Source organism: Cydia pomonella, chromosome 24 (genome assembly GCF_033807575.1).
Source record: "Cydia pomonella isolate Wapato2018A chromosome 24, ilCydPomo1, whole genome shotgun sequence".
Taxonomy (NCBI): domain Eukaryota; kingdom Metazoa; phylum Arthropoda; class Insecta; order Lepidoptera; family Tortricidae; genus Cydia; species Cydia pomonella.
In genome coordinates, this window is record NC_084726.1 from 9,190,073 (window position 1) to 9,214,062 (window position 23,990).

A 23,990-nucleotide genomic window follows, 5' to 3' on the forward strand; every position below is an offset into this window, starting at 1 on the left:
TTTGTGTTTTTTTGTAATCACACTGCTATAAACTATAAGCTGAAATAGATGTCATATACCTACATATTATAGAATTCGTTTTGGCAAAAAAATCCCTTTTGGGACAAGCTTTTGTCACTGACTGTACTTTTATTATCGACTCATCGAGACAATTTTAAAAACCCCAAACACGGCTGCGTTATTTTATAACAGAGTTCTTATGGCCACCTCCTGTCTCCATCAACAAAACAGCTCGACGGTACCATCATATTGCATTGTCACCCGACTTACATATGCAAATTTTCAGCTCAATCGGAAATTGGGTAGTACCTATGTCAAATTTAGCTTTCAAGATTTGACACTATTTTGTTAGTATCTTCATATTCATATAACTCACAGCTCATAGGGCATAAGTGGCATAACATACTAACAGGGCAAGTTAAATAAAAGCTAAAAAAGTGCCAAGGCGTATTCATGGCGTCTCGGCCACTTGACTGGAGGGCTTAATCATTATTTCTTTAATACAGCGTGTATTTTTGATACGACCACGTAATCAAATGGTAGTTAGTTCAGGCTGTAATGACCACACTTCCACAGGTTTTATAAAAAATGGACGATTTTTATTTTTCCATATAAAATATCAATCCATTTTTCGTGTTATGGCTCCATCAAGGTGTTGATGATTCTGCCAATATCGGGGTTGGATAAGACACGGCTAGTATATGAATTTTATCAAATTACGGTCATAGAGAGTGTTCGGTGGATCCATATAAAATAAATCAGCAAGCAATGTATCACTACACTACATTGTTTTAACTCAAAACGTCTCATTAATGACGCGTCGTCAGAACTGTCACAAGTGATCATGATGTACGAAATACACTGCCACTCGAAAAAAATCAAAAATTAATTATGCTCTGGTGCTTAAGACTAAATTAAAAAATCATTCAGAATTGTTTTATAACACTAAAACCTACGTCTAGTTTAAGTTTGTGATTATATCAAAAACTAGCTGTGCCCGCGGCTCCGCCCGCGTGGTATTCGGTCTGTGTCAGTAACCGGCTCATTCACCGCTAATTTCTCTGCCTCTCTCCTGGAGGTGGAACTTGAAGTAAAGTGGACAGATGGATACGCTAGAGGACTGTAGTCTAGATAAAATATTTTACAATTAGGTACCACTTAATAAAACTACACTCCAAAATCAATTGTTATTTTTTTCAAATTCGTCCTTGACGTGATTTAAACGACATAGAGTAGTAGATGTATATCGGACAATACAGTTCCACTTTTGTATTTTTTTTACGTCCTTGACTGTACCTATCCAAATCATGTCCATGGAAAATATCATCCAAATCGGTGCTCCAGACGAATCAGTCTAAGCATGAAAAGGTAAGAAATATACCCATAGAAATCCATGCTTCCGAACACTATCGAATTTAGGTGTAATACCTATTAGTTAGAAGTAGGATTAGAGGAAAGGAGAATACTCGTAGATATCAAAAACTTGAGGCCGAGTATTTACATTTTGTTTACAGTTCTGTTTATGTATGCACAACTAAATGTATACATATAATTTTATTTACAGTTACATACTAATAAGTAGGTATGTTTACATAACATTGACATTTTACAATATTTATTTGTACACCACATTGCGAGTCTCTCCGGCGGGCATCAGCACGAATAGCTCCGTGCAGCTGGTAACGCGCGAGCACGCCACGTAGAGCTGCCCGTGCGAGAAGCAGCCCGTGCGCAGGTCCACGCCAGCGGCGCGCAGCGTCTGCCTCTGCGACTTGTTGATGTTCATGGCGAAGCAGACGCTCACGGAGAACTGTAGGCGCTTGAAATGGAACGGGAAATTGCTCAGGATGAGGGGGATGCGCGGGATGAACACGACTTCTGCGGCGCCGCACCCCGTCAGGATCTGCACCTGAATGAGGTTTCGCTGCAGCTGCACTACTTTTAGCTGGGTTCCGTTGCATAACTTCGGAGGCGACAAATTCCGAAGAAGCATGATTGGAACTCCAACTTTCAGGGTAAATGTGTGTGCTGGGAGTCCTGAAGCACTCAATGAGCTAAGGAACTAAGGAACTCTACCGGGCATGTTGTGACATTGCCTTCATCCAAGACAGTGTTAATGGAATTATATACTGCATGTTCACTTTCGATTTCCGCCTGCTCATTTTTCTGCGTGAGCATGGACCGTTCCTCTATGGGCGTGAGTATGGATCTCTCACAAACCCAAGAATGGCTCAGGTCTCCGTACACGCTACGAATGAGGTTTTCAATGGATGGAACGATCCTGCATAACGTCTCTGGTAGTTGTGGCTACGCCTAAAATCACGATCGTCGCTATAGTTTCGTAACCTCAATGCGTTGCGGGACTTTCGTGAAACGTTTGCTTTTTTTCGGGAAGGCATTTTCAGTTTTTAGTACTTCTGGCATTTTAACGCGTATAAAATGCGAGGTCCAAATCTTTGACATTTACACCGCAAACATCAGAGATTTTTTTTTTCATAGTACCCACCTTTGTAGCCATTATTAAGTGCTTAAAAGAGGCGATACGTATGAACATGGATACGATAAAATTACGATTAGGTACATTCATGACGGAGAAAATATTTTTTTAAATAATTATGCAGTTATACGCGTGTTGATATGTGTGTTGATTTTGCCACTACTTAACTATGTAAGTAAACTCATTTTTAACCAACTTCAAGATTTCAAAAGGAGGAGAATCGAGGGAACTCTTCAAATATGAAAGTCATACATATAATGATTTTTGTATTTTCATTTACAAATCTAGCATTTACATTAAAAAAAGTGACATTTCATGAAGTGGAACTGCTGATGATGATCAGAATGGAACTCTTCAACGATACACAGTACACGTTTGGCGATTTGTCCTCTTCGCTGTGTTTGTTAATTAAATTAGATTTTCAAGACAAATTTTTGTCAAGTTCGACTTCTGACGACGAAGGCATACATATAGTGATTTTTGTATTTTCATCAACAAATCAAGTATTTACATTTGTAGAAGTGACATTTGATGAAGTGGAACTGTTCATGATGAACAGAATGGAACTCTTCAACGTTGCATAGTTCATGTTTGGCAATTTGTTCTCTGTGCATGTTTGTCAAGCAGTTAGGTTTTCAACACACATTGTTATATTTCTATCCTATTCAGTTTTTTTTAATAATTATCGGGTGCTTTATTTCATGCATGGTGTGAAATAATTTATCTTAAATACAGTCGAATACCCTATTGCGGGTATCTTACCAGTCAACCACAGGGCAAATCTGAAATGTGTCAAGGTGGGTGCAGTGACAAAAAAAACATGTTACCTCCTTTTCTACATAATTAGGCCTAGGACGCTGTCTTTTTAATTTAATTGTATGAAATCAAAAATCATCAATAATCGTTCTTTCACCGGTCTACCTCATTGAAGTCGGTTTTTTTTTTTTTTAATTATTAGTTTACTTGATTACTAAATTTTTACTCAGTTTCCCAAAAGATGGCACTGTGCAATGTATGGCAATTAATTTACTGTCGTTTAATTTCATTGTATTATTACATCAACACAATTGAAATTGAATTGATATCCGTACCCGCCTCTTCTAACTTTAGAGTATATTTGGCAAAATCCTTCCTCGGTGGCTTAATTTCAGCACCATATCTGTTAGTTTAGCAGGGCACTCGATACTTGTAGCACATATTTTTTGTAAAAGTTTGCACCTCCTTCCTAAGTAGCGCCATAAGATTCAGGTGCAAACTTAACTCAATCGAGTGTAGTGGCTACCCCCCCTTCTAGGGGTTGAATTTTTATAGCCTATAACTTGGCCGGGCATTTTCTCGACAGATTAGTAAAGTTTGCATCAAAATCCGTTCAGCCGTTTTCACGTGATGCGAGGTCAAATAAACAGACAAACAGAGAAACAGACAAACAGACAAAAATTCTAAAAACTCTTGGAACGTGTTCAGTTAACGATTCTTAGTATCCCCAGCCTATTTTTTTTCGAATATCTTCCATGTACAGACTTTCGACCCCCTTCAGCTTTATTATATGTATAGATATAGATACACACTGTATATTACATCTATTACAGCAACATTTAAAGTTCAACCTAGTTTATAAATGGCGAACTCAATTAAGAAATTGAATAAAAATTATACAACGCCTTTTCTCCCCCAATCTAAAATGCCGCCAAATTGTATTACACCAGTCTGCGACCTACGTCAAAATTGTCTCCGTTTTTGTAGCTGGCTTAATTTAGTAATATTACTTTAATCTGCCTTTACGAGCATAAGATTTTGACGATGACCTTGGGGATAATTTTGTAGCTATATCTAAATTGATTTAAAACTATTTTCGTCACAAGACTACGTATATATATAGAACTTACGTCATTCAAACACATTAAAAATTAGACATAGCTTAGACAAGGAAAAGTAGTTACTTACACGGCAAGAAAAGGGACTCGCTCTGGTCGCATAACTACTTTTGACATATTTTTAATTGTCATAACACTTTATGCATAAAATTGTAAGTCATAAAAATCTATCGTCAGAATTATTCCTGAGCATAATTGGGTTTTTGTCATAAATGACTTAAATGAATTATGTCATAATTTTTATAGTCATAAATTTAATTCGCATAAAATTTTAGGTTAGGTTCGTTAGGTGTCAAAAAATATATGACAACTGCTATGTATGTCATCAAATATTATTAGCCGATTCAACGGAGCCACGCCGTTTTGTCGCCTAAATAGTGTTTAGTAGTAATTTTATAAAATTTATATGTATGTTAGTCTGTAAGGTATTTGTAATATGGGCCTTGTTGCCTGAATCAAATTTTAAATAAATAAATAAATTATGCTTAAAAATGTATGACACAATATGATATGACTTTTCATTTGTATGCGTAATGATGATTATGACACAAGTTGTTATGCGTATCAAAGAATATTACTTAAACTTTTATGCAACCCAATATGGACCCGCAAAAAATACATTGATAACACTCGAGAAAGAAATACGTTTTGAAATCAAACTTTGTGTTTCCGGGATTCAAAACCTGGGACCACTAGAGTTAAATCAATTGATTATCTTAAGATAAGTCTGTAACGATTTTGATATCACACGCAGTGCTAGTGTTATTCATACGTCATAATTTCATAGAAGTTTGACGTTTAAAATAACACTTGCACTGCGTGTGCTATCAAAATCGTTGCAAACTTGTCTTGATCAATACCCCTAGTGTAAATTTTTCGTCGAACCTGGCGTTGTCCTTATCGCACTAGTTTAAGGTGTCGCTTCCATTAGATATATTCACCTAAAATATCGATATATTCACATAAATAATTAAATCTCAGCTCCCGTATCCTCTTAAATACACCCGGCAGGATATGATACACTATCAGCGAATGCACAAAAATATTGTCATTGTTTACATGTTATTATTATTATGAGTCATCCAATCCAAAGGTTAGTTTAAATTAACCGGACTTTTACGTGATTATGGCTGCGACTGTGCGCTTTACTTTTACTTCTACGTCGATATCATTACTATCATTGGCACAAATGGAAACCCAACCTAACCCAAACGCACCGCAAAAGCTACTTTGCTCCAAATTTCGAAATTAAATTAAAATTATTATATTGTGTATATGTTAATATACTTGCCGATTTAAAGTACACTATCGCTACTATAGTTTGGCTAGTCATTGCCGTCAGTAGAAAAGTGCCAAATAAAAAAAAAAATGTAGGCGTGAAAAATTATCCTCCCAAAGAAAATTTCAATTTCGCGCCTTTTTCTGCTGACAAAGTGGATGCGCCAGAGTATACCATGTTGTAACACTCAATTGTGGTTGTAATATAGTTTTCATATATAAAAACTGTTGGTGCACAATTAGGTACCCAGTAGGGAGTAAAGTAGGCACATTTTACGGTAATTCAACTAGGATCTAAAACACCGCACCCCTAAAATCATGCCGGCGTCATTGAACACTGAATGAACCATTGATTGCCACTTGACCCAGCGTAACCTCTAGATTATTTTGGGCAATTTGCGTGTCTTGACGTCATAAACTCAGGGGTGTTCGAGACATCCACATTTAAAGGGGTTGTTACATCTACCTTTTAGTCGGACTTCTCGTCAGACAGAAAAAGGTTTAGCTATCGTCCTCATGGTGTTTCACAATGGGTGCATGTATATTTATTTACCTATGTTTATTTATTTAGTAGGAATATATTATTAATCTATGTAACTATGGAGCGTAAATGGCTTGAGCAACTTGTACCTGGCTATTTTCTGCCGAGCCACTGTTCCCTCCTTACCCTACAGTCAAATCTTCAACTCTCTCTATTTCCTTTGTATAAAATTGTTTAGCAAAAATAATATAGTACCCGACATAGATACCTATACAGTCAAGTGCAAAAATATGTATCGAGAGAATCGTCTCATAAATATGATACTATGCTCTTATTACACTGGAATAAGATGCTATGGGACATATTTTTGAGTAAGATGTGTACACCCATATTTTTACACTTGACGTACAATAGCGGCAAATAATCAATCATAATTTTTCAGATATATTACCATTTTTTTATAATATCTCAAAAACGGCTCTATCGATTTCGTTGAAAATTACAATATCCCCTATATTATCTCGATACGTATTAAAACGAGAATTCGATCAAACTAGGGTTCATTTATAAATAATTAGGGTTTGCCCGAGTTTTCGCGGCAGCCCGGTGGGTATAAAATTGTAACGTAATAATGAGATTTAATTTTCAAAGCAGAGGCTAACGGGCGAAACATCGATCCATACGTTTTATTGTTGGTAAGGTTCGCTTTGAAGTATTTTTAAATAAGAATTTCAATATTAACATACAATATTAACTGAGTTGTGTGAAGTCCCCAATCCGCATTGTGCAAACGTGGCTGACCACGTTGCCACTTGCAGTAGGACATAAGTATATATACATATGGTCATGATCATGATCATTCGAAAATTCGTGAAATTAGACTTTATATCAAGTAAACAATGATTTTTTTTTTTTTTTTTTTTTTTCAAACATATTTTCATAACATTACAGTCGCAACCAATACGTCATGAAATTATATAAATTAAAAGCGTAAAACTACACAACAACAGTTGAGGGCCTAGCATCCATCATCTCACAGAATCTCAGGCATTCCCTTCTCACAGCCTCCCATCGCCACGCAATCAAGTCGCACTCCGGTGCTAATGTCAAGAGCGCATTCAATTGTGAGAGAGAGCGAAGCAATGGCGAATTCATGCGCGACACGGTGCGCGCCGCCGGCAGATATGATTGTATCATCATCACGACTTCATGACCAGTGTTGGCAGAACGTTAATTAAAATTAAAAATATTGAAAAATAACCATTACAAATTGAACCGTATACTGTAACCGTTCGGTAAGGTTTACGGCTCAATTTGTAATAGTTAATTTTCAATATTTTAAATTTTAATTAACGTTCGGTCAACACTGGTCATGAAGTCGTGATGATGATACAATCATTGTTTACTTGATATAAAGTCTAATTTCATGAATTTTCGAATGAACGCCTGCAAAAAAATAGCAATATGATAGATTTTTTCCGCTACGGTACATATATGTATATTACATGGGTGGCTCTGTGAGCTGTAGACCTTGTGATCCCACAAGACTGTCATTTTGAAAAATCCAAAAACTGAATCGACAAAAAAACGTATTTAACCATCCAACCTGCTCATAAAACTTTACAAGAATCGTTTGAGAATTGCGACCTGTAAAGAAGAAACAGATAATTATCTTCGCTAACGGTCAATAAATGTTGATGGCAAGTTTCATGTAATTTAAGCATGTTGTTTTAAAATAATAGCGTAACTTCAATTTTATTCATATTTAATTATAGGTTTTAATTTTAAACATAATTTTAATTTATTTTAGATCTCACTTGTTATTTTAATGTATATTTTGATCTTGATTTTAATTTCTGATCTCAATTTTAATTTATTATAACTGTATTTCTATTTGTTATTTTTAGACGTGTAAACTGGCTTTGTTTTTAATTTTAAGTTAGATTTTAATTTAGTTGTAATTCAATTTTGACATGTAAATTGACTTTACGAATAAATGAATATGAGTATGACTACATAAACGGCTTCTGGCTGGACCCTTTTACACTATAGCAAAAGTTCAATAGGGACGCTAGTCCGCTAAAATTAGTGCATCAATCAAGCCGCGCATATTTCAGCCCAGCCCACGATATCCAGAAATGGCGACAAAGTTCAACTGCATTAATTTCCTCTGATGGTCGGAGAACTAATAGCAGTATATTCTACCTGGAAGCCGCCTACGCTTTTCTAAATTTGACGCAAGTGGAAAGTCCGTTGAACGTTTTTAATCTGCTGTACTGTATGTAAAGTCTCGTATAGTAGATGTAGATCAAGTGACCATCCGCGATGGACGCATGTTGGGCAGACGCAAGTGCGTCCTTTTGAAACGGCATATTATTAACCGGGCAACTAAAATATTAAACGGGAACTTTCATTGGCTATATAATAATATAATTTGGCTGTGTATTCATATTTAAGCACCGGTACCGGTTTGGCCTAGTGGGTAGTGACCTAGTGACCTTGCCTACGAAGCTGATGGTCCCGGGTTCAAATCCTGGTAAGGGCATGTATTTGTGTGATGAGCATGGATATTTGTTCCTGAGTCATGGGTGTTTTCTATGTATTTAAGTATTTATAAATATTTATATATTATATATATCGTTGTCTTAGTACCCTCAACACAAGCCTTATTGAGCTTACTGTAGGACTTAGTCAATTTGTGTAATAATGTCCTATAATATTTATTTATTTAAGCGCCAAAAAATTTATATTAGCCCCAAAGGTAAGTATCATATTACAACAAAAACCGGCAGAAAACTCAAGCCACCAAAAAAAATAAGGAACTTGAAATGATAGTCGGCGTCTAAAATAAAAAATTGGCACCTAATATTGTAAAGCGTATGATTTTTAATATTTGTTGCCCTATAGTCGTTAACACTTAAATAATCATGTTGAGCACATCGTTTCAGGTCGTATTAAAAAAAAATGTTTTATTCAGTATCTTAATTAATTACAGTCTGAACTGTATTTAAATGACGGAAACAGCAAAATTTAATGAATATTGGTTATTTTTTTATAATAAAACAGTTTGTTTATGAAAACGGGTAAGAATACTAAGAGCGCAAACATCATATTTGTTCGTAAAGGTGCTCCCAGATTGGTGTTATAGATTATACAGATTGCCACAAAACATATACATTTTTTAACTTAATCCATTTCAATAAGGTAAAAATATATTGATATATATTTATGAACTTTCTATCTAACGCGCTTGAAACTGTCGCGGCGCACTACTAAGCCTAACAAGGTTAGGGATTACATTGGACAACATTGAATAACACTATTTTTAACTAACCTAACCTAACCCAAAATTAGGGGTTATAAAGCATACCTAGCAAAAACATTTAAAAAAAGTAAGATGACGGCCGATTTTTTTTATTTTGACCACGGATTCATATTAAAAGACCTTTTGGAGCCTCAGATATCAATTTACGACACAATCAGTATAAAAATGAACAAATTAAATATGGCGACCGTTTTATTTATATTTTGACTACGTCGGAGTCGTAATTCGTATTAAGCGGTGATTCAGATATTCAGTTACTTATCAATTTTTGTTCCATTTTTATCACTTGTCACTATGCCCGTCACTTTCGCGCTTACATACTTGTTAGAACGTGACAGGCATGGTGACAAATGATAAAGAGCCGACCATCTTAAATAGCCTTACGGACCAATTACGAAGAAATTCAAGATGGCGAATTGGCCATTGTTGACCCCGTTGTATTAAACGGCCAGTGATACATCTACTAATGTTGGATATGCCCCCCCAGACAACAACAACGTTAAATAACTCCTTTGCCTATCGTGTTCCCATAAACAAAACTTTCATTTAAAACGTAATTTTCCCTGACAGCGCAGATTTACATAACAAAAAGATATCGTTTAATCTCGACTAGAAAACCAATATTGAACTGTTACGCCACGTTACAGCTAAGAGCGGTATTAAACATTTAAAAATCTCAACTTGATTTGATAGTCAGACCAATATAAGTCGGCAGTGATTGTGATAGCCCAGACAGCGCAAGTGTTATTTTAAACGTCAAACATCTATAAAATTATGACGTTTACTTAACACTTGCACAGGCTGTGGGCTACCAAATCGCTGCTAACTTAGCTTGGTCTGACTCTATAGTATTTAGTTTTTCATTTTGCCTTGAATAAATAAAATAATACCGTTGAATAGTACTTACCTGGAAATTGTAATGTAGAAAAATATAGTAAACGCCCTTTTTCTATTACATATTTAAAAAAAAACTCTAAAACATATTGGACTGGTAATTATTGTAATACTGGTACCTAATATATTTATTGTTCAAACCGGTAGAGTCAAATAGGCGCTCGACACACTGGATGCGAGCGGTATGTCACTATAGTACGCGCATGGCGTTGTCTCGCTCAAACATCGGAGCGACGTGCAAATCGAATCCAGTGTACAAAGCGTCTAATTTAACATTCAAGAATTTCATGATGTAATTAACAACATACTTCATTATCACGATTTGTAGTTACCCATCCAATGGCATTGTGTACTTCCCAAGCCTCCACTTTTCAAGCGTGCTATCAGCAGTAGCTTCGGCTAAGGCAACAGGCAACAGCCATAGGTTGGAGCGAAACATAGCGATCGAACCTTTCGTTCCCACCTATTGTTGTCGCCTTAGCCAAAGCCAGTCGCGCAATGTCGTCGCCTAGGCGTAAGGCCCAGTAGGCCTGTGCCTAGGGCGGCCAAGCCGACCCCAGAACCCCACAATAACACAAGAAACCCCACACTAGCGTCTGTTAAGCGTCAACGGTTAGTCAGCGTTGCGTCGACCAGAAGCCATAGAGTTGACTACACGCCGACGCTCGGGAAACACTAGTGTGGGATGACTGCAAATCCGCCACTAACTTTCAGTGGATTCGCCAAACCGAATATAAAAATCGAATAACCATCGCATGCCGCAAATCAATAAATATAAAATCAAGTTGAGATTTTTAGCGTTCGAATACCGCTGGCAAGCAACTGGCACACAAATGAAAGTTTCTCTTTTATATGGAAAAAGAGGAAAGCTGTTTTCAAATGTGACTTTGAACTCAATAATAGTAGGTACTTGTGGTAGCCAATGAACGCTTGCGTCTCACGGCGTATCACATGCGACTTACCAAGCCTTTTAAAACATGTCCGCTACAGTTTTCTTTTATACGTATAATTGGACGTCACTGGAGATGTCGACACCGAGGATCCCAATAATCCCTGACATGGTAAGCGCTGCGTCTTGGAACTGTGGGACCACAGTAAATGGGGTTTTCTTAGCTGTAAACGCGCAAACTTGTGTCTTTGTGGGGTTGAACCGGACTAAATTATCCCGACCCACACCGAAACTCTGGACAGAGTGCTCCATAGGCTACGGTGACTGCTTACCATCAGGCGGGCTGTATGCTTGTTTGCCACCGTCGTGGTATAAAAAAAAAAAAGTCTCTTCTAAATTTTGTGTTATACTTATCTACTAAAAGAATTAGGTGCTTAAAAGCTTAATAGAAGCTTAATAGGTAGATAACTTAGTCTAATAAAGATGTAGTCTAAACGTCCAAACTTAGTGTTTTAGAAAAATAAAGTGCCTAGAAAACTTTATATTACCTATCGTAGCTATTTTACTCGCAAACGTGTCTAAACTTGTTTAATTTCGGTCCGACACAGGCGAAGTTGGGTCGCTGTTTTGTAACTTCGCTGGCAACTATTGTTTTTTCTTAGTTTATTTATCTATCTGGCCCGTGTCTCAGGGGTAAAACTGTATGTTGCCATGGCGTTCTTATACGCGTATATATTTAAGTCTGGCAAACACGTTTTCTAGCATTAACGATCACAAAGTAACAGACATACTGACAAACGGACATGGCAAAACCATAAGTTCTTAAGAGTTGAGTAGTATTTTTTGTTGGTCCTTCGAACCGGATAGTAATCAGGTTCGAAGGACCAACAAAAAATATTTTTCTCATATTTATTTTCTGCCGAAGGTTGAGATCCCGGGTTCAAATGATTGACCACAACAACACAAGCGCACAAGCCTTATTGAGCTTACCTTAATTAGGGTTCCGTACCAAAAAGGTACAAAAGGAACCCTTATGGTGCGACTCTGTCCGTCCGTCTGTCTGTCACATCGCTTAATATCTCGAGAACCACTTAAGCTATCGATTTGAAATTTAGAATGGTTGTAAACAACGCTAACTCAGACACATTGAAAGTATTATTTTCTTATTTAATTTTTAATTATTATGGGAAATGCCCGATGAAGAGGGGCAAAATTTCAAAGTCGAGTGACTAGGTCAAGTGGGGTATTATTTGAAAAAGCTCATATTGACCATTCCAAAACATTTCCGAATTTAGTTTAAAATTTAACTAACTTTACGTGAGTTTATTACACTTTAAATTTCTATAAGATTACATTAAAGACACCTTTTTTCAAATAAAATAACAATTTTTGAAATCGGTTCACATGATAGAGAATTATCGTCGAAAAACCAACATACATGCATTACATCGCGCAAATTAGTTACACAATTTGCCGATAGATGGCGCTGTACACAATTATACTTAATATAGGTACTTCTAATCAAAAGTATGATGATTCAAAGTTTGTATGGAACCCTCGGTGCGCGAGTAAAACGAACTCGCGCTTGACCGGATTTTTTTCTATCTGATGTTTCTATTTGTTTTTCTCGTACAATAAAGTGTTTATTTACTTACTGTGGTGTGGGACTAGGCCTACTAAGTACGAAGTAGCGGCTGTAGCATGGTCGCATTCTTATCACCTGTCATGGGCCTGTCACGTTCTAACAAGTATGTAAGTGCGAAAGGGACAGGCATAGTTACAAATGATAAACATGCAACCATGCGGCTACCGTAGGACAGGGTAAGGTGAAACGACATAAACCGATTTAATGCGTAAAATCATTTTGTTTACTTAGGACTATAACAAGTGCTCAAATTTCAAACTGTTTTGTTTTGAGTGAAGTCATTTCTAATATTAATACGACCTCTGCCACGGTTTATACCCAATTTAGACTACAACGCAATACAACAAATATAATTCTTACTGTCAATACCACTACTGTACTGTTCTGTTCTCAGAACAGTGTTCTGGGCTAAGATAAGAAGACAAATTTGCCACTTTCGCTTGCTTGGATATCAATTCAAGCACGAGCACAATAGCTGTTTGTTTTACAAGGGGGCAAAGTTGATGTATAACCGCTCGTGCTAATACTCATACCGGATAATTTTGCAATTCAACCCCTAACGGAGTAAAAATTTTGCTGAATTCTTAACGAATTCTTCGATAAATATCTAACAAAAAATAGTTTATCGTTTATATACATACTTTATATTATGTCTGTCTGTCTGTTACCTCTTCACGCATAAATCGCTGAACCGATTTAGTTGAAATTTTGTATAGAGATAGTTTGATTTCCGGGGAAGGAACCAGGATAGTTTTTATCCCGAAAATCATCCCTTAAGAGGGTAAAAATTATCTCACTTCGTCCCCAAAAGAGAGATCATGCTCAAATCGAATGATTGCCTTTACACTTTATCAAGGCGTCATAATTGTCTCTCAAATAAGGAATTTTGTATAGGGAATCAATAAAAAGGCCAATTTATAAAGTTTTTGACGACTTTTTTTGTCAGATTTTGATAAAAATTTGGTTTGAAAAGCTCCTCATTCTGGTCGAAATACACATTAAATCCAAATTTGGGACTAAAAAATGTATGCAATTTCCTTGAGTTACTGAAGATTCCATACATTTTCCGTAACTCAATGGAAGATTTTGTAGGACATACAGTGAAAAAGAAACTCTATCTATCCTCAAAATCTGAGAAAAATTAAAAAACGACAACAAAATAAAAAATAACCCACAAAAAGCAAATTGGATAAAAAAGAAGCTTCCTATATTACTAATTCCAAACAGACGAAGTCGCTTGCAAAAACTAGTATAGTTATAAATGGAGCAGCCTGCACCAAGTATGCGGCGACCGGTTCATGTTTGCTTGCCGGTGTGATAACAGGATGCGCTCAGTTTGTGATAATATTTTTTGCAATCATTATGTTGTTTACGAATTAGATGTGTAAGTATTTAATTGTATTATTAGTTATTTAAGTACTGCGGAATGGAGTAATAATAAATATAAATAAATCGTCTAATAGTTATATACAGATGTACAAATACTAAACTAAATTAATAACTACAGTATGGGGTTCTTCAAAAAAGGAGTGTACAGGTTTTTAAAGGGTCGGCAACGCGCATGTGATACCTCTGTTGTTGCAGGCGTCCATAGACTACGGTGACTGCTTACCATCAAGCGGACCGTATGCTTGTTTGCCACCGTCGTGGTATATAAAAAAAACTAGCTTAAATCTAAAATAGGCTCAAGGGCATTTTTTGTGTGATGAGCACAGATATCTGTTCCTGAGTCATGGATGTTTTCTATGTACATACTTAAGTATTTGTATATTATATATATCGTTGTCTGAGTACCCACAACACAAAAGCCTTCTTAAGCTTACCGTGGGACTTAGTCAATTTATGTGAGAATGTCCCTATAAGATTTATTTATATTTATATCATTCCACGCAGACAAAGCCGCGGACAGAAGCTAGTAATATCAGAAATCGTTTCCTAGAACACACCCGTTTACAAGTATCATATCATACCTACATCCTACAGATATTGATTTGTTTTTGCAGCGCCGCGGGAGCGCAATAAGGTCAAAATGTAGGCAAGATAGGAAGGCCGGGACCTTGACATGACGTACTGGGCTATCTTACCCTTTCTCTTGGAAATACTCCGTGGAAATAATTGACAGTGTAAAAATAAATTGTATGACAACTATACACATAAACGCAATATTTCAGGGTCAAAATGGCAATTTCCTTCATCTTCCATACATTTAGGACAGACTTGTATGATGTGACGTCACATCACCTTATCATTTTGTTAGAAGCGTTTCAATCGTCGAGTGCGAGCGTCAGACTTTAACTCTCATTTCTGACCTTTGTGGTGCTTAAATGCTATGAGTCCTATATAGACATTTGATCCTCAGGAAAATCAAGATCGTTTGACATTATTTACAAAAAACAGTCAAGTAGCCATTTAAAAGGGGTAAACTCGTTGTGTATGGTTTCGATAGTAACCGTTGCGATACCTATATACATTTTTTACTTTATTGCACAAAATAGAAATGGCGAACTTAATGCTTAAAGACATTCTTTGCCATTGGACCATAGGGCTAAACAGAGACGTAAAAATGATGCAAGAGGGTCATTCTGGTTTTTAACTGCAGTTTTGTGCGATTTGAAAGAACCTTGAAATATTAATATTCGTAATGCCTTTCAACTTACACTAGCTACTAAACCATGATATGCACAGAAAAGGCATCAATATTTGACCTTTTAGGTTTAGAATTTATAGCCTGGAGTATGAAAACATACAACTATGTTACCGTCCCTGCCCTTTTACTCATAATGACAAATTTGTTAGTTATAGCAAAATATATACGATAGATAAAAAAAATTTGGTTACGTTAGTGTGTCATTAAAATGTCATTTATATTGATATACAATTTAAGAGGGAAGTATACCACGTGATCTATAAAGAAAAACGTTTCTCCATTCTAAAAATTTCCATTCTCCATATTTTTTTAGTATAGTATTGACACAATGAACAACTAGGTTTATAGGTGTTCCTTTTTTTTTCAAAATTTTCAAAACAAAAATAATATTTAAAGCGAAACCTCTAAACCCAGAACATATTAAGAAGCGATCGACATCAAAATCAAAGTGATTTTTCAAGATTTAGTTAGTGGAAAACATTTTCTCCTGAAATGGACTTTCATAGAAAAATTACCGTTATTTCGTAAGAATCGAAAATCTATTCTTACCTTTTTTAAAAAATACATAATTTACAAATATACAATAAACTTTCTTCTGGGGACCCAAAAACCCGCAGTAAAAAGCAGAATGACCCAAGAAAAAAAGTTTTAACATTTTTTTTAGTCAGCTTTATTTTAATTTACTGTTTCTGTACAATATTATGTTGTAAATTATTATCAAGAATAAAGGTAATGAAACAAATAAAAAAAGAAGAAAAGTGAGTTTAATTTGGAACTAATTTGCAAACAATTGGAAAACATAATAAGCTGCATATACAATACACGTATAAAAATATTATAATATAATAAATATACTACTACTTATTAATATATAACGATGGATACTACTCAAACTCTTGTTTCAGCAGATGCTTGTGTAGCAACTGCGTATATATAAATTTATATTCGCTTTGCACCTTTGCATACAAATTTCTGTGCAAGGGAAGGCACTTTTCTCTGCCGCTGACTGTACCAATTTTTTGTAATAATTAATTGATGAAAAATCCTAGTTTAATAATGGTTGTCATGGAAATCTGGTACGGTAATGTAGTGAAAGTAAAAGCCTTTTGGATAGATATATTATTTAACAAAACCATATCGATATTAGATATTGAAACAAATTGAAGTGATGGCCAAATATTACAAGGATTTGGAAAAAGAAAGGAAATAGAATATAGAATTGATTCTTGTTTTTTATTCTAAAGCCTTTCAGTTTTTTACGTAATTTCACCACAATTTTTTTTTAATAGTAGCATTCAAATAACACAGCATTTTTTAATTTACAATTGAAAAATAGGTGATTTGTTAATAAACATCCAGAAATAATATGTAATTTTATTATAATTTCTAGGCTGCCTGTGTCTTGGTGAGTGATAACGTAATATTTTCTTTAAAATGTTTTTGTTTTTAATATTGTAATGTTAAAAATTGTAGTATGTGATCGAAATAAAATTTTCGTAAGACATATTTTAAAATATTTAAACAAATACGGTAAGCCTGAGGAAGGTCTCCCGATGGGTTCAAAATATGTCGACAATAGCGACAAATTTACTAAATTACGTAAGGTAAACTGTATTTGTGTAAATATGTTATGGTTTCTGTAAATTATTGAACAACACCTTCGCTAAATATTTAATTATTATAAGATGATGAATCGTAATCGCAAAATCAAAAAGCGTTTTGACAAAATAACATACACTTGACAAAAACCAAATAAAAACAAATGCACACAGTAATAATCAACAGTACTTACATAAACACATTAATTTCAGTAAAACAGGACACGTAGACTCCAACATTTTCATAAACTTAAGTACAACAGGGTAAACCATCTCGAGTTTCCTTAACTACCAGTCACTGTGTACACAAATCAAATAGCATTTAACCGAACCAGCCACCGCGTTGTCCCGACGCGAATGAAACAATTTCTGGCAGAATCAGCCTTTTGGACAACCAACCTTTGCCTTAATTTTTAGTTTTTATACTGAGCGACCGCGTCGACCATTTTGTGACGTCATTTTGGGAAATCAATTCTTCCACGCATGCGTTTCGTGTCCCCTTGAATGCGCGGCATTGGTATCATTTCGTTTTAAGGCCATTTTAAGCAGAGGCCATATTTTTCATGAATGAATTTCATTCATTTATTATATTTAGGTTATCGTCAATCTATAATTAGGCGGATTGTCGATCGGCATGTTTTACGTTGACGGGGTAAACGGGTGTAATGGCACGTATAGTTTGCATGTCATGGCGATTATTTTCGGCTATATTTCAAGTCGCCTGTTGCTTTCTATTACAAAGATGGTTTATATTAGCAGCGATCGTTATGGCTGATTTCGTCCGTGAACCTTTTTGTGTTTCCACGCCTTACAACTACTAAACTGAATAAAAAGGAGGTCACTTATTAAATTAAACTGTTGAACTTTATTTGGTTCGTGCCCTATCGATAGTTTATTTATTTTAATTGATTTTCGTTTAGCTCATTCTGCTTTTCTCTTGTACTTATACAGAGTGTTTATTTAGTCACCTGCAATAATTAACGGGCTGAATATATAGGTCATATTGAGCAACTTTTACTAAAGGACCAATCCCGAAATCCCGAAAATAAATTTACGCTCCTATAAAAAATGTCAAGGACGGCCAAAATGTATGAAACAGCCAATTATATTTTAACTAAAGTTAGTTTTAGAACTGGAATTTTAATACTATTTATGCAACAAGAGAGCAAAGTATGATATTTCTTCGAGTGCTTATGTTGAATACCGTGCAAGCGTGCAAGCGAAAGATTCTATAATAGTCAATAATCTTGATCGTAGTCAACAGAGTAACGGACTCAAAAGCGCACAAAATGTCTAATTATAAATATCAAGGTTCGCAGCGTCGTTTAAAAAAGCACGTAAATTGTTGATCGTTCATCCCTGAATTCGTTTCAGCGAGATATTGCAGAGGTTTTATTCCAGTTTTTCACTGAACAATGGCGAATCGAACTTTAAATAAACAAATAAATATTGGACATTCTTACACAAATTCACTAAGTAAGGCTTGTGTTGTGAGTACTCACTACTCAGACAACGGTAAATATAATGGATATATACTGAAATACATAGAAACACCCAAGACTCGGGAACAAATATCCGTGCTCATCAGACGAATAAACGCCCTTACCGGGATTCGCACCCAGGACCATCAGCTTCATAGGCAGGGTCACTACCCACTAGACCGTCGTCAAATAGCATTAAGAGGGGGCTCATCTCATATCCCATAGCAGTATAATTTTAGAGTAAAGCAGCTAGTGATATAGGCGAGGGATCACAGATATTTATTCCTGTCATGGGTGTTTTCTATATACGTATGTATGTATATCGTTGCCTAGTACCCATAGTACAAGCTTTGCTTAATTTGGGGCTAGGTCGATTTTTGTAAGATTGTCCCCAAATATTTATTTATTTATATGAGATAAAAGGTAACATCCCGCTGCTGTGTACTTATCAGCCGAAACTAGAGCAAACCTGAACCTTTCGATTTCGGTAAAAAAACTGGTTTCGGTCGGACAGTAATTGGCAGTGACTCTAGAGTGATTCTGAGAGACAGATAACGAAATTTTGATTTTCGACTCTGCAAAGCTATATCTATGCACGAAAATGTTCATTTGTGTTTGATTGTGTGAAATTTCGATTCTCGGTGCTCGCGGTAAGCCCTCTGGTTAGCTCCAGCGCTCGACTCTGCAAAGCAATATCTGTGCACGAAAACTTACATTGATTTTTTGATTGTGTGGTATTTTGGCTCTCGATGCTCGTTGTAGGCCCTCCGGTTAGCACCAGCGTTCGACTCTGCAAAGCAATATCTATGCACGAAAACTTTCATTCATTTTTGATTGTGTGAAATTTCATTTTCTAGCACTTACTGAACAAACATTTCTAAATGCGCCAAAAACTTTCATTTGTTTTTGATTGTGTGAAATTTCGATTCAGTATAGCTAAGATGGTCGGCTCTTTATCATTTGTCACCATGCCTGTCACGTTCTAACAAATACGAGTATGTAAGTGCGAAAGTGCCGGGCCTAGTGACAAGCGATGAAAATGGAACCATGCTGCTACTGCTGGCTGCTAGGCTTGCGGTAGGCCCTCCGGTTAACCCAAACGTTCGACTCTGCAAAGCAATATCTATGCACGGAGGTCTTCATTTGTTTTTTATTGTGTGAATCCATTTATAAGATTAAACGTTAACTTGAAAATATGGGTTAAGCATAATATAATAGCGGGATAATAAACAGACCTGTTGGCTGAGTGAAATATGAAGGACACTCACCTCAGGCTTTTTAGATAAACGGACAATTATGGCTGTGAAATAAAACAAGACCTGCTTCTTCGTTTAAAAAAAAATGGCTTCCATCAAATTTATGATGATTTCGCCAATGTCAAAAGTATACTCGTAGAGCATGAAGTAGTTGCTTTTAGTAAAGTGATAACTGCACTGTACCCAGTTAGCCACAACGGATTGCTATCAATATTACAATAAAAGCAACACTAAATGAATAAAAAACAAAAAACAATTTCGAGACGACCTACGAGGTTTAACCTTAAAACTTTTAATAGCTAGCCCCCGGTACGCGTAGCTATTAAAAGTTTACCGTAATAGTTTACCGTTTAGTTTAGTTTACCGATAAATTTATTCGATAGCGAAACGTGACGTAAGCGTTTGCGTTAAGTCACATTAAGTATGGGATTTAGAAACTGCGCACCAAGCGGAACGTTTTGGAAACTCAAAATCCCCTACAAAATGAGACTTAACTATCTTTCTACACTTTACAGAGGCGGTGACAGAACGGAGTTTGTCAACAGCTACATATCGCCTGCAGAGTCACAGCAAGAACATATTGTGCTGAAGCGATCGACACCAAAATCAAAGTGATTTGTTAAGACTTAAATCGACCGGGATATAAACTGTGATTACTTTTCTTGGTCGATTTAAGTCTAGTAAAACTAACCGTGTATCATTCAAAACCGTGATTTGTTAAGATTTAGTTAGGGGAAACCGTTTTCTCCCGACATTGAATTTCATAGAAAAATTACCGTTATTTCGTTAGATTCGAAAAGCTGAGGGCCTACCGCGAACCACGTTCGACGTGTTCCCTCCCTGTCACATTTACGTGCGAAGTTACAAGTGCGACAGAGAGGCAACACGTCAAACGTGGTTCGCGGTAGGCCCTCTGTTCTTCCCTCTTAATAGTACCTAGGTAACGGATAGAACTCGAGTATCTGTTATACCTACGCTCATTGATTTAGATTTAGAGATTTATATCTTTTTGTAAAATACTTTTGCCGCGTCGTCTTTTCCGCTATTGATGCTGAATAATAGATCTAACATACCTAACCTAACTTATTGAGAGCATTTTCACATTGTCCGATCCTATATCGGATATAGGATCCTACATTCGCTTCCGCAGTATCACAGTATTCCGCAGTATCGGATGTAGGATCTACACGTGCCGAGGTGTAAGTATATGGTAACGGCACCAATCATGGGACATTTAAGAAAAAATGTGGAGTATTTTTGATATTTCACCGACACCTGTAAAATTTCCACCGTTTTATACCTTAATTTACGCCTATTCGTCCTTTATGCTTTCTATTTATTTAATGAAAGCTACTGCAATTGGTTTAATTTTCCATTATTTTCAAACTAACAAATATCAATGAAAAATTAAACTTAAGCAACTCTTTAGCTCTTGTTTATAGTAAAATGTTGGCAACATTTAAAAACTGATGGTAAATACTTGTTTTACAGGATGTGTCTATCTATAGGTACCATCCCATTACTGGTGCCAGTTCCATCATAGGGGCGTATAGGTAGGTATACTATTTTTCTGCTAGTCGGACCCGAAAAACGGCAACTTCGTTTAGCGATACGATAACGATAAAACTCGAGAATATACTGCCAATATGTTAGCTAATTCATAAGATACATCACCAAATATAGCTTTCTCAGTTCTCAGCATTTTCAAAAGTATTAAAAGACTGGCATTTCCTAAGCGTCATTCTCGTGGGTTGCCCATCATAATATAGGTACGCGAAATTTCATACTGCTCTGATGAGTGATGCTATCAGTCCGTCGATTATCGTTGGTGCAACTGACCCCGCCCTATGAGTCATAGAAAAGCCCCGCTTGCCCCCAACCCCGTGCGTATTTTACGCGGTTCTCACACGCAGTTCCGCATCACTCCCGAGATAGCGCTTTGCACATGTAAATTAGTAAGTTATACTTCGTGTCATCCACGATGACGTGCTGGATTGTCAACCTTTATTAAATAACATGACAATTAGTCAAGGCACGCCACGCGTCGTCGTGAATGACACTGACACGATTTATAGAGTCCATGTAAGTTAACTTTGCACTTTGCTCTGGCTTGTACAGGTTAATTATGACATTTATGACATCGCCACACTTAGTCACTGCAAATCTCATGCAGCTAGCTTAGTCAGAGTCAATTTCGCTGACCAGCTCGCTTACCGGATCCTTATCCAATGTGAAGAGCGCCTTATTACCTATTACGTTTTTCGCTGCCTATAGAAAACACCCCTATAATGGAACAGGCACCAGTAATGGAATGGTAGACAAATCCTGTAAAACAAGTATTTACTGTCAGTATTTAATCGCTGGCAACATTTTACCGTAAACAAGAGCCAAAGAGCTGCTTAAGTTTAATTTTTCATTTATATTTGTTGTTTTGAAAATGAATGGCGCCATACAATACATTCCGTGACTGGAGCAAAAAACCACAGTTTTAATTGGTTAATAATATTGATACCAATTGCAGTAGCTTTCATTAAATACATAGAAAACATAAAGGACGAATTAGACATTCAACTTTTAAAGCGTAAAGCGGTAGAAATTTTACAGGTGTCGGTGAAATATCAAAAACACCCCAAATTTTCTCTTAAATGTTCCATGATTGGTGCCGTTAACATACATATTTCGTTTTTCGTGGTAGGCCCTCTGGATACCGCTCGGCAACTACTCCCAAGAACTCGCACAGGCACAGTTTTCTGGGGTCCGCTTATCAACCTGATTTCAAGGATGGACACAGGTAATAGTTTTTACGAAAGCGACTACCACCTGATCCTTTAACCTAAAGAGCTAGTACCCTAAGTATTAGGATTAATTTCATTTCCTCAAGCTTTTTATACATCGAACGTTTATAACGCCAGTGTCTGACAGTCGCAGACCAATAGACAGTTCATATAATTTACATGTGTATGGTATCGTGCAACTCGACTAACAAAGAAAAGGCATGCTTTTGTTCATCGCTGCTGCTGCATGTGATTGGACAGGAACTTTTACAATCGCTTGTTCTTGTTACGTTAGGCAGGGGTATAAATTAGTTTTTCATTCCTCATGCTCTGAAACTGAGTCATTGTTGTTGTAAAAGGTGTGCAGAAAATATTACGTTTCTGCTCTAGAGCACTGTACTTTCTAAGTACTTTTTTTACGATAAGCATTATGATTTTAAATGGCTTAATTTATTGTAAAATTTCCTTTCTGATAATTAACTCCCCAGTCCATAAATAACGATATTTTTACCTAAATTGTCAATTGAAAAAACCATCAATAAATAGTACTGACTTAGTCGTGTTTTTAATGCACATTTATTTTACTTTCCTCGTATTCAAAATGAAAAGTAGAGTGTTTAACTCAAGTGAAAGGCACCATTCCAGTCTCGGACTATAAACTACGTCGACACAGATGGGTACCTTTCATCCCTTGCTTAACAATCTACTATTTATTTTGATTTGCAATATAAGAAAAACTTAGGTATATTTGGGTATCAGATACTGTAAATTATCGGGTTATTCCGAAAGAAGACTGTAATGTGATGGAATCATTGGTGATTTTCGCAATTACCTGACATTCTGGAGTAGTCCTTAGTAAAACTTTGTTTGTAATATATATATATACAATATAATATATATTTATATATATTTGTAATATATATTTATGAATGTTATATTGTATGTACTCGTAGATATTTATTATATATTTAATTATTCGTAAACTTTTATGTAACTATATTGATAACTAAATGTAAAGTAACTTGTTGTTGTTTTAACTTTTTAACCGACTTCAATTCTAAAGAAAAGGTTCTTCATTCGTTTTTTTATGTATATGCACCGATTAGTCTGTGCCGCGTCGTACGATTTGAGTACCGTAAAATGCTGCAACTTTGCCATTTAAGCTCAATTTTGCCTATTTCATTTCAATTACGATCTCTCGAATTTGCTTAGTTTTTCCTTGTTTTTTACCATTTGATAGTAATTTTCATTATTCTGGCAACACATATTTTATATTTTTACAATGGTAACTCCATTGTTGCTCCTTTGGCAGTGGAGTTTGGTATATGTACTTAGGTGTTGGGATTGTTGC

The 23,990-nt window shown here is 36.0% G+C and overlaps 1 protein-coding gene across 1 annotated transcript in view; it reads right to left on the minus strand.

Annotated features, from left to right (window-relative positions):
• Positions 1–17,599, minus strand: part of LOC133530890 (uncharacterized) — a 43,031-nt gene extending 25,432 nt beyond the window's left edge. Inside the window, exon 1 of the mRNA XM_061868946.1 lies at positions 17,323–17,599. Coding sequence (XP_061724930.1) covers positions 17,323–17,401 — 79 coding nt within the window. The 5' untranslated portion in view covers positions 17,402–17,599. The remainder of the gene's footprint in view (positions 1–17,322) is intronic.
• Positions 17,600–23,990: the final 6,391 nt, after the last annotated feature.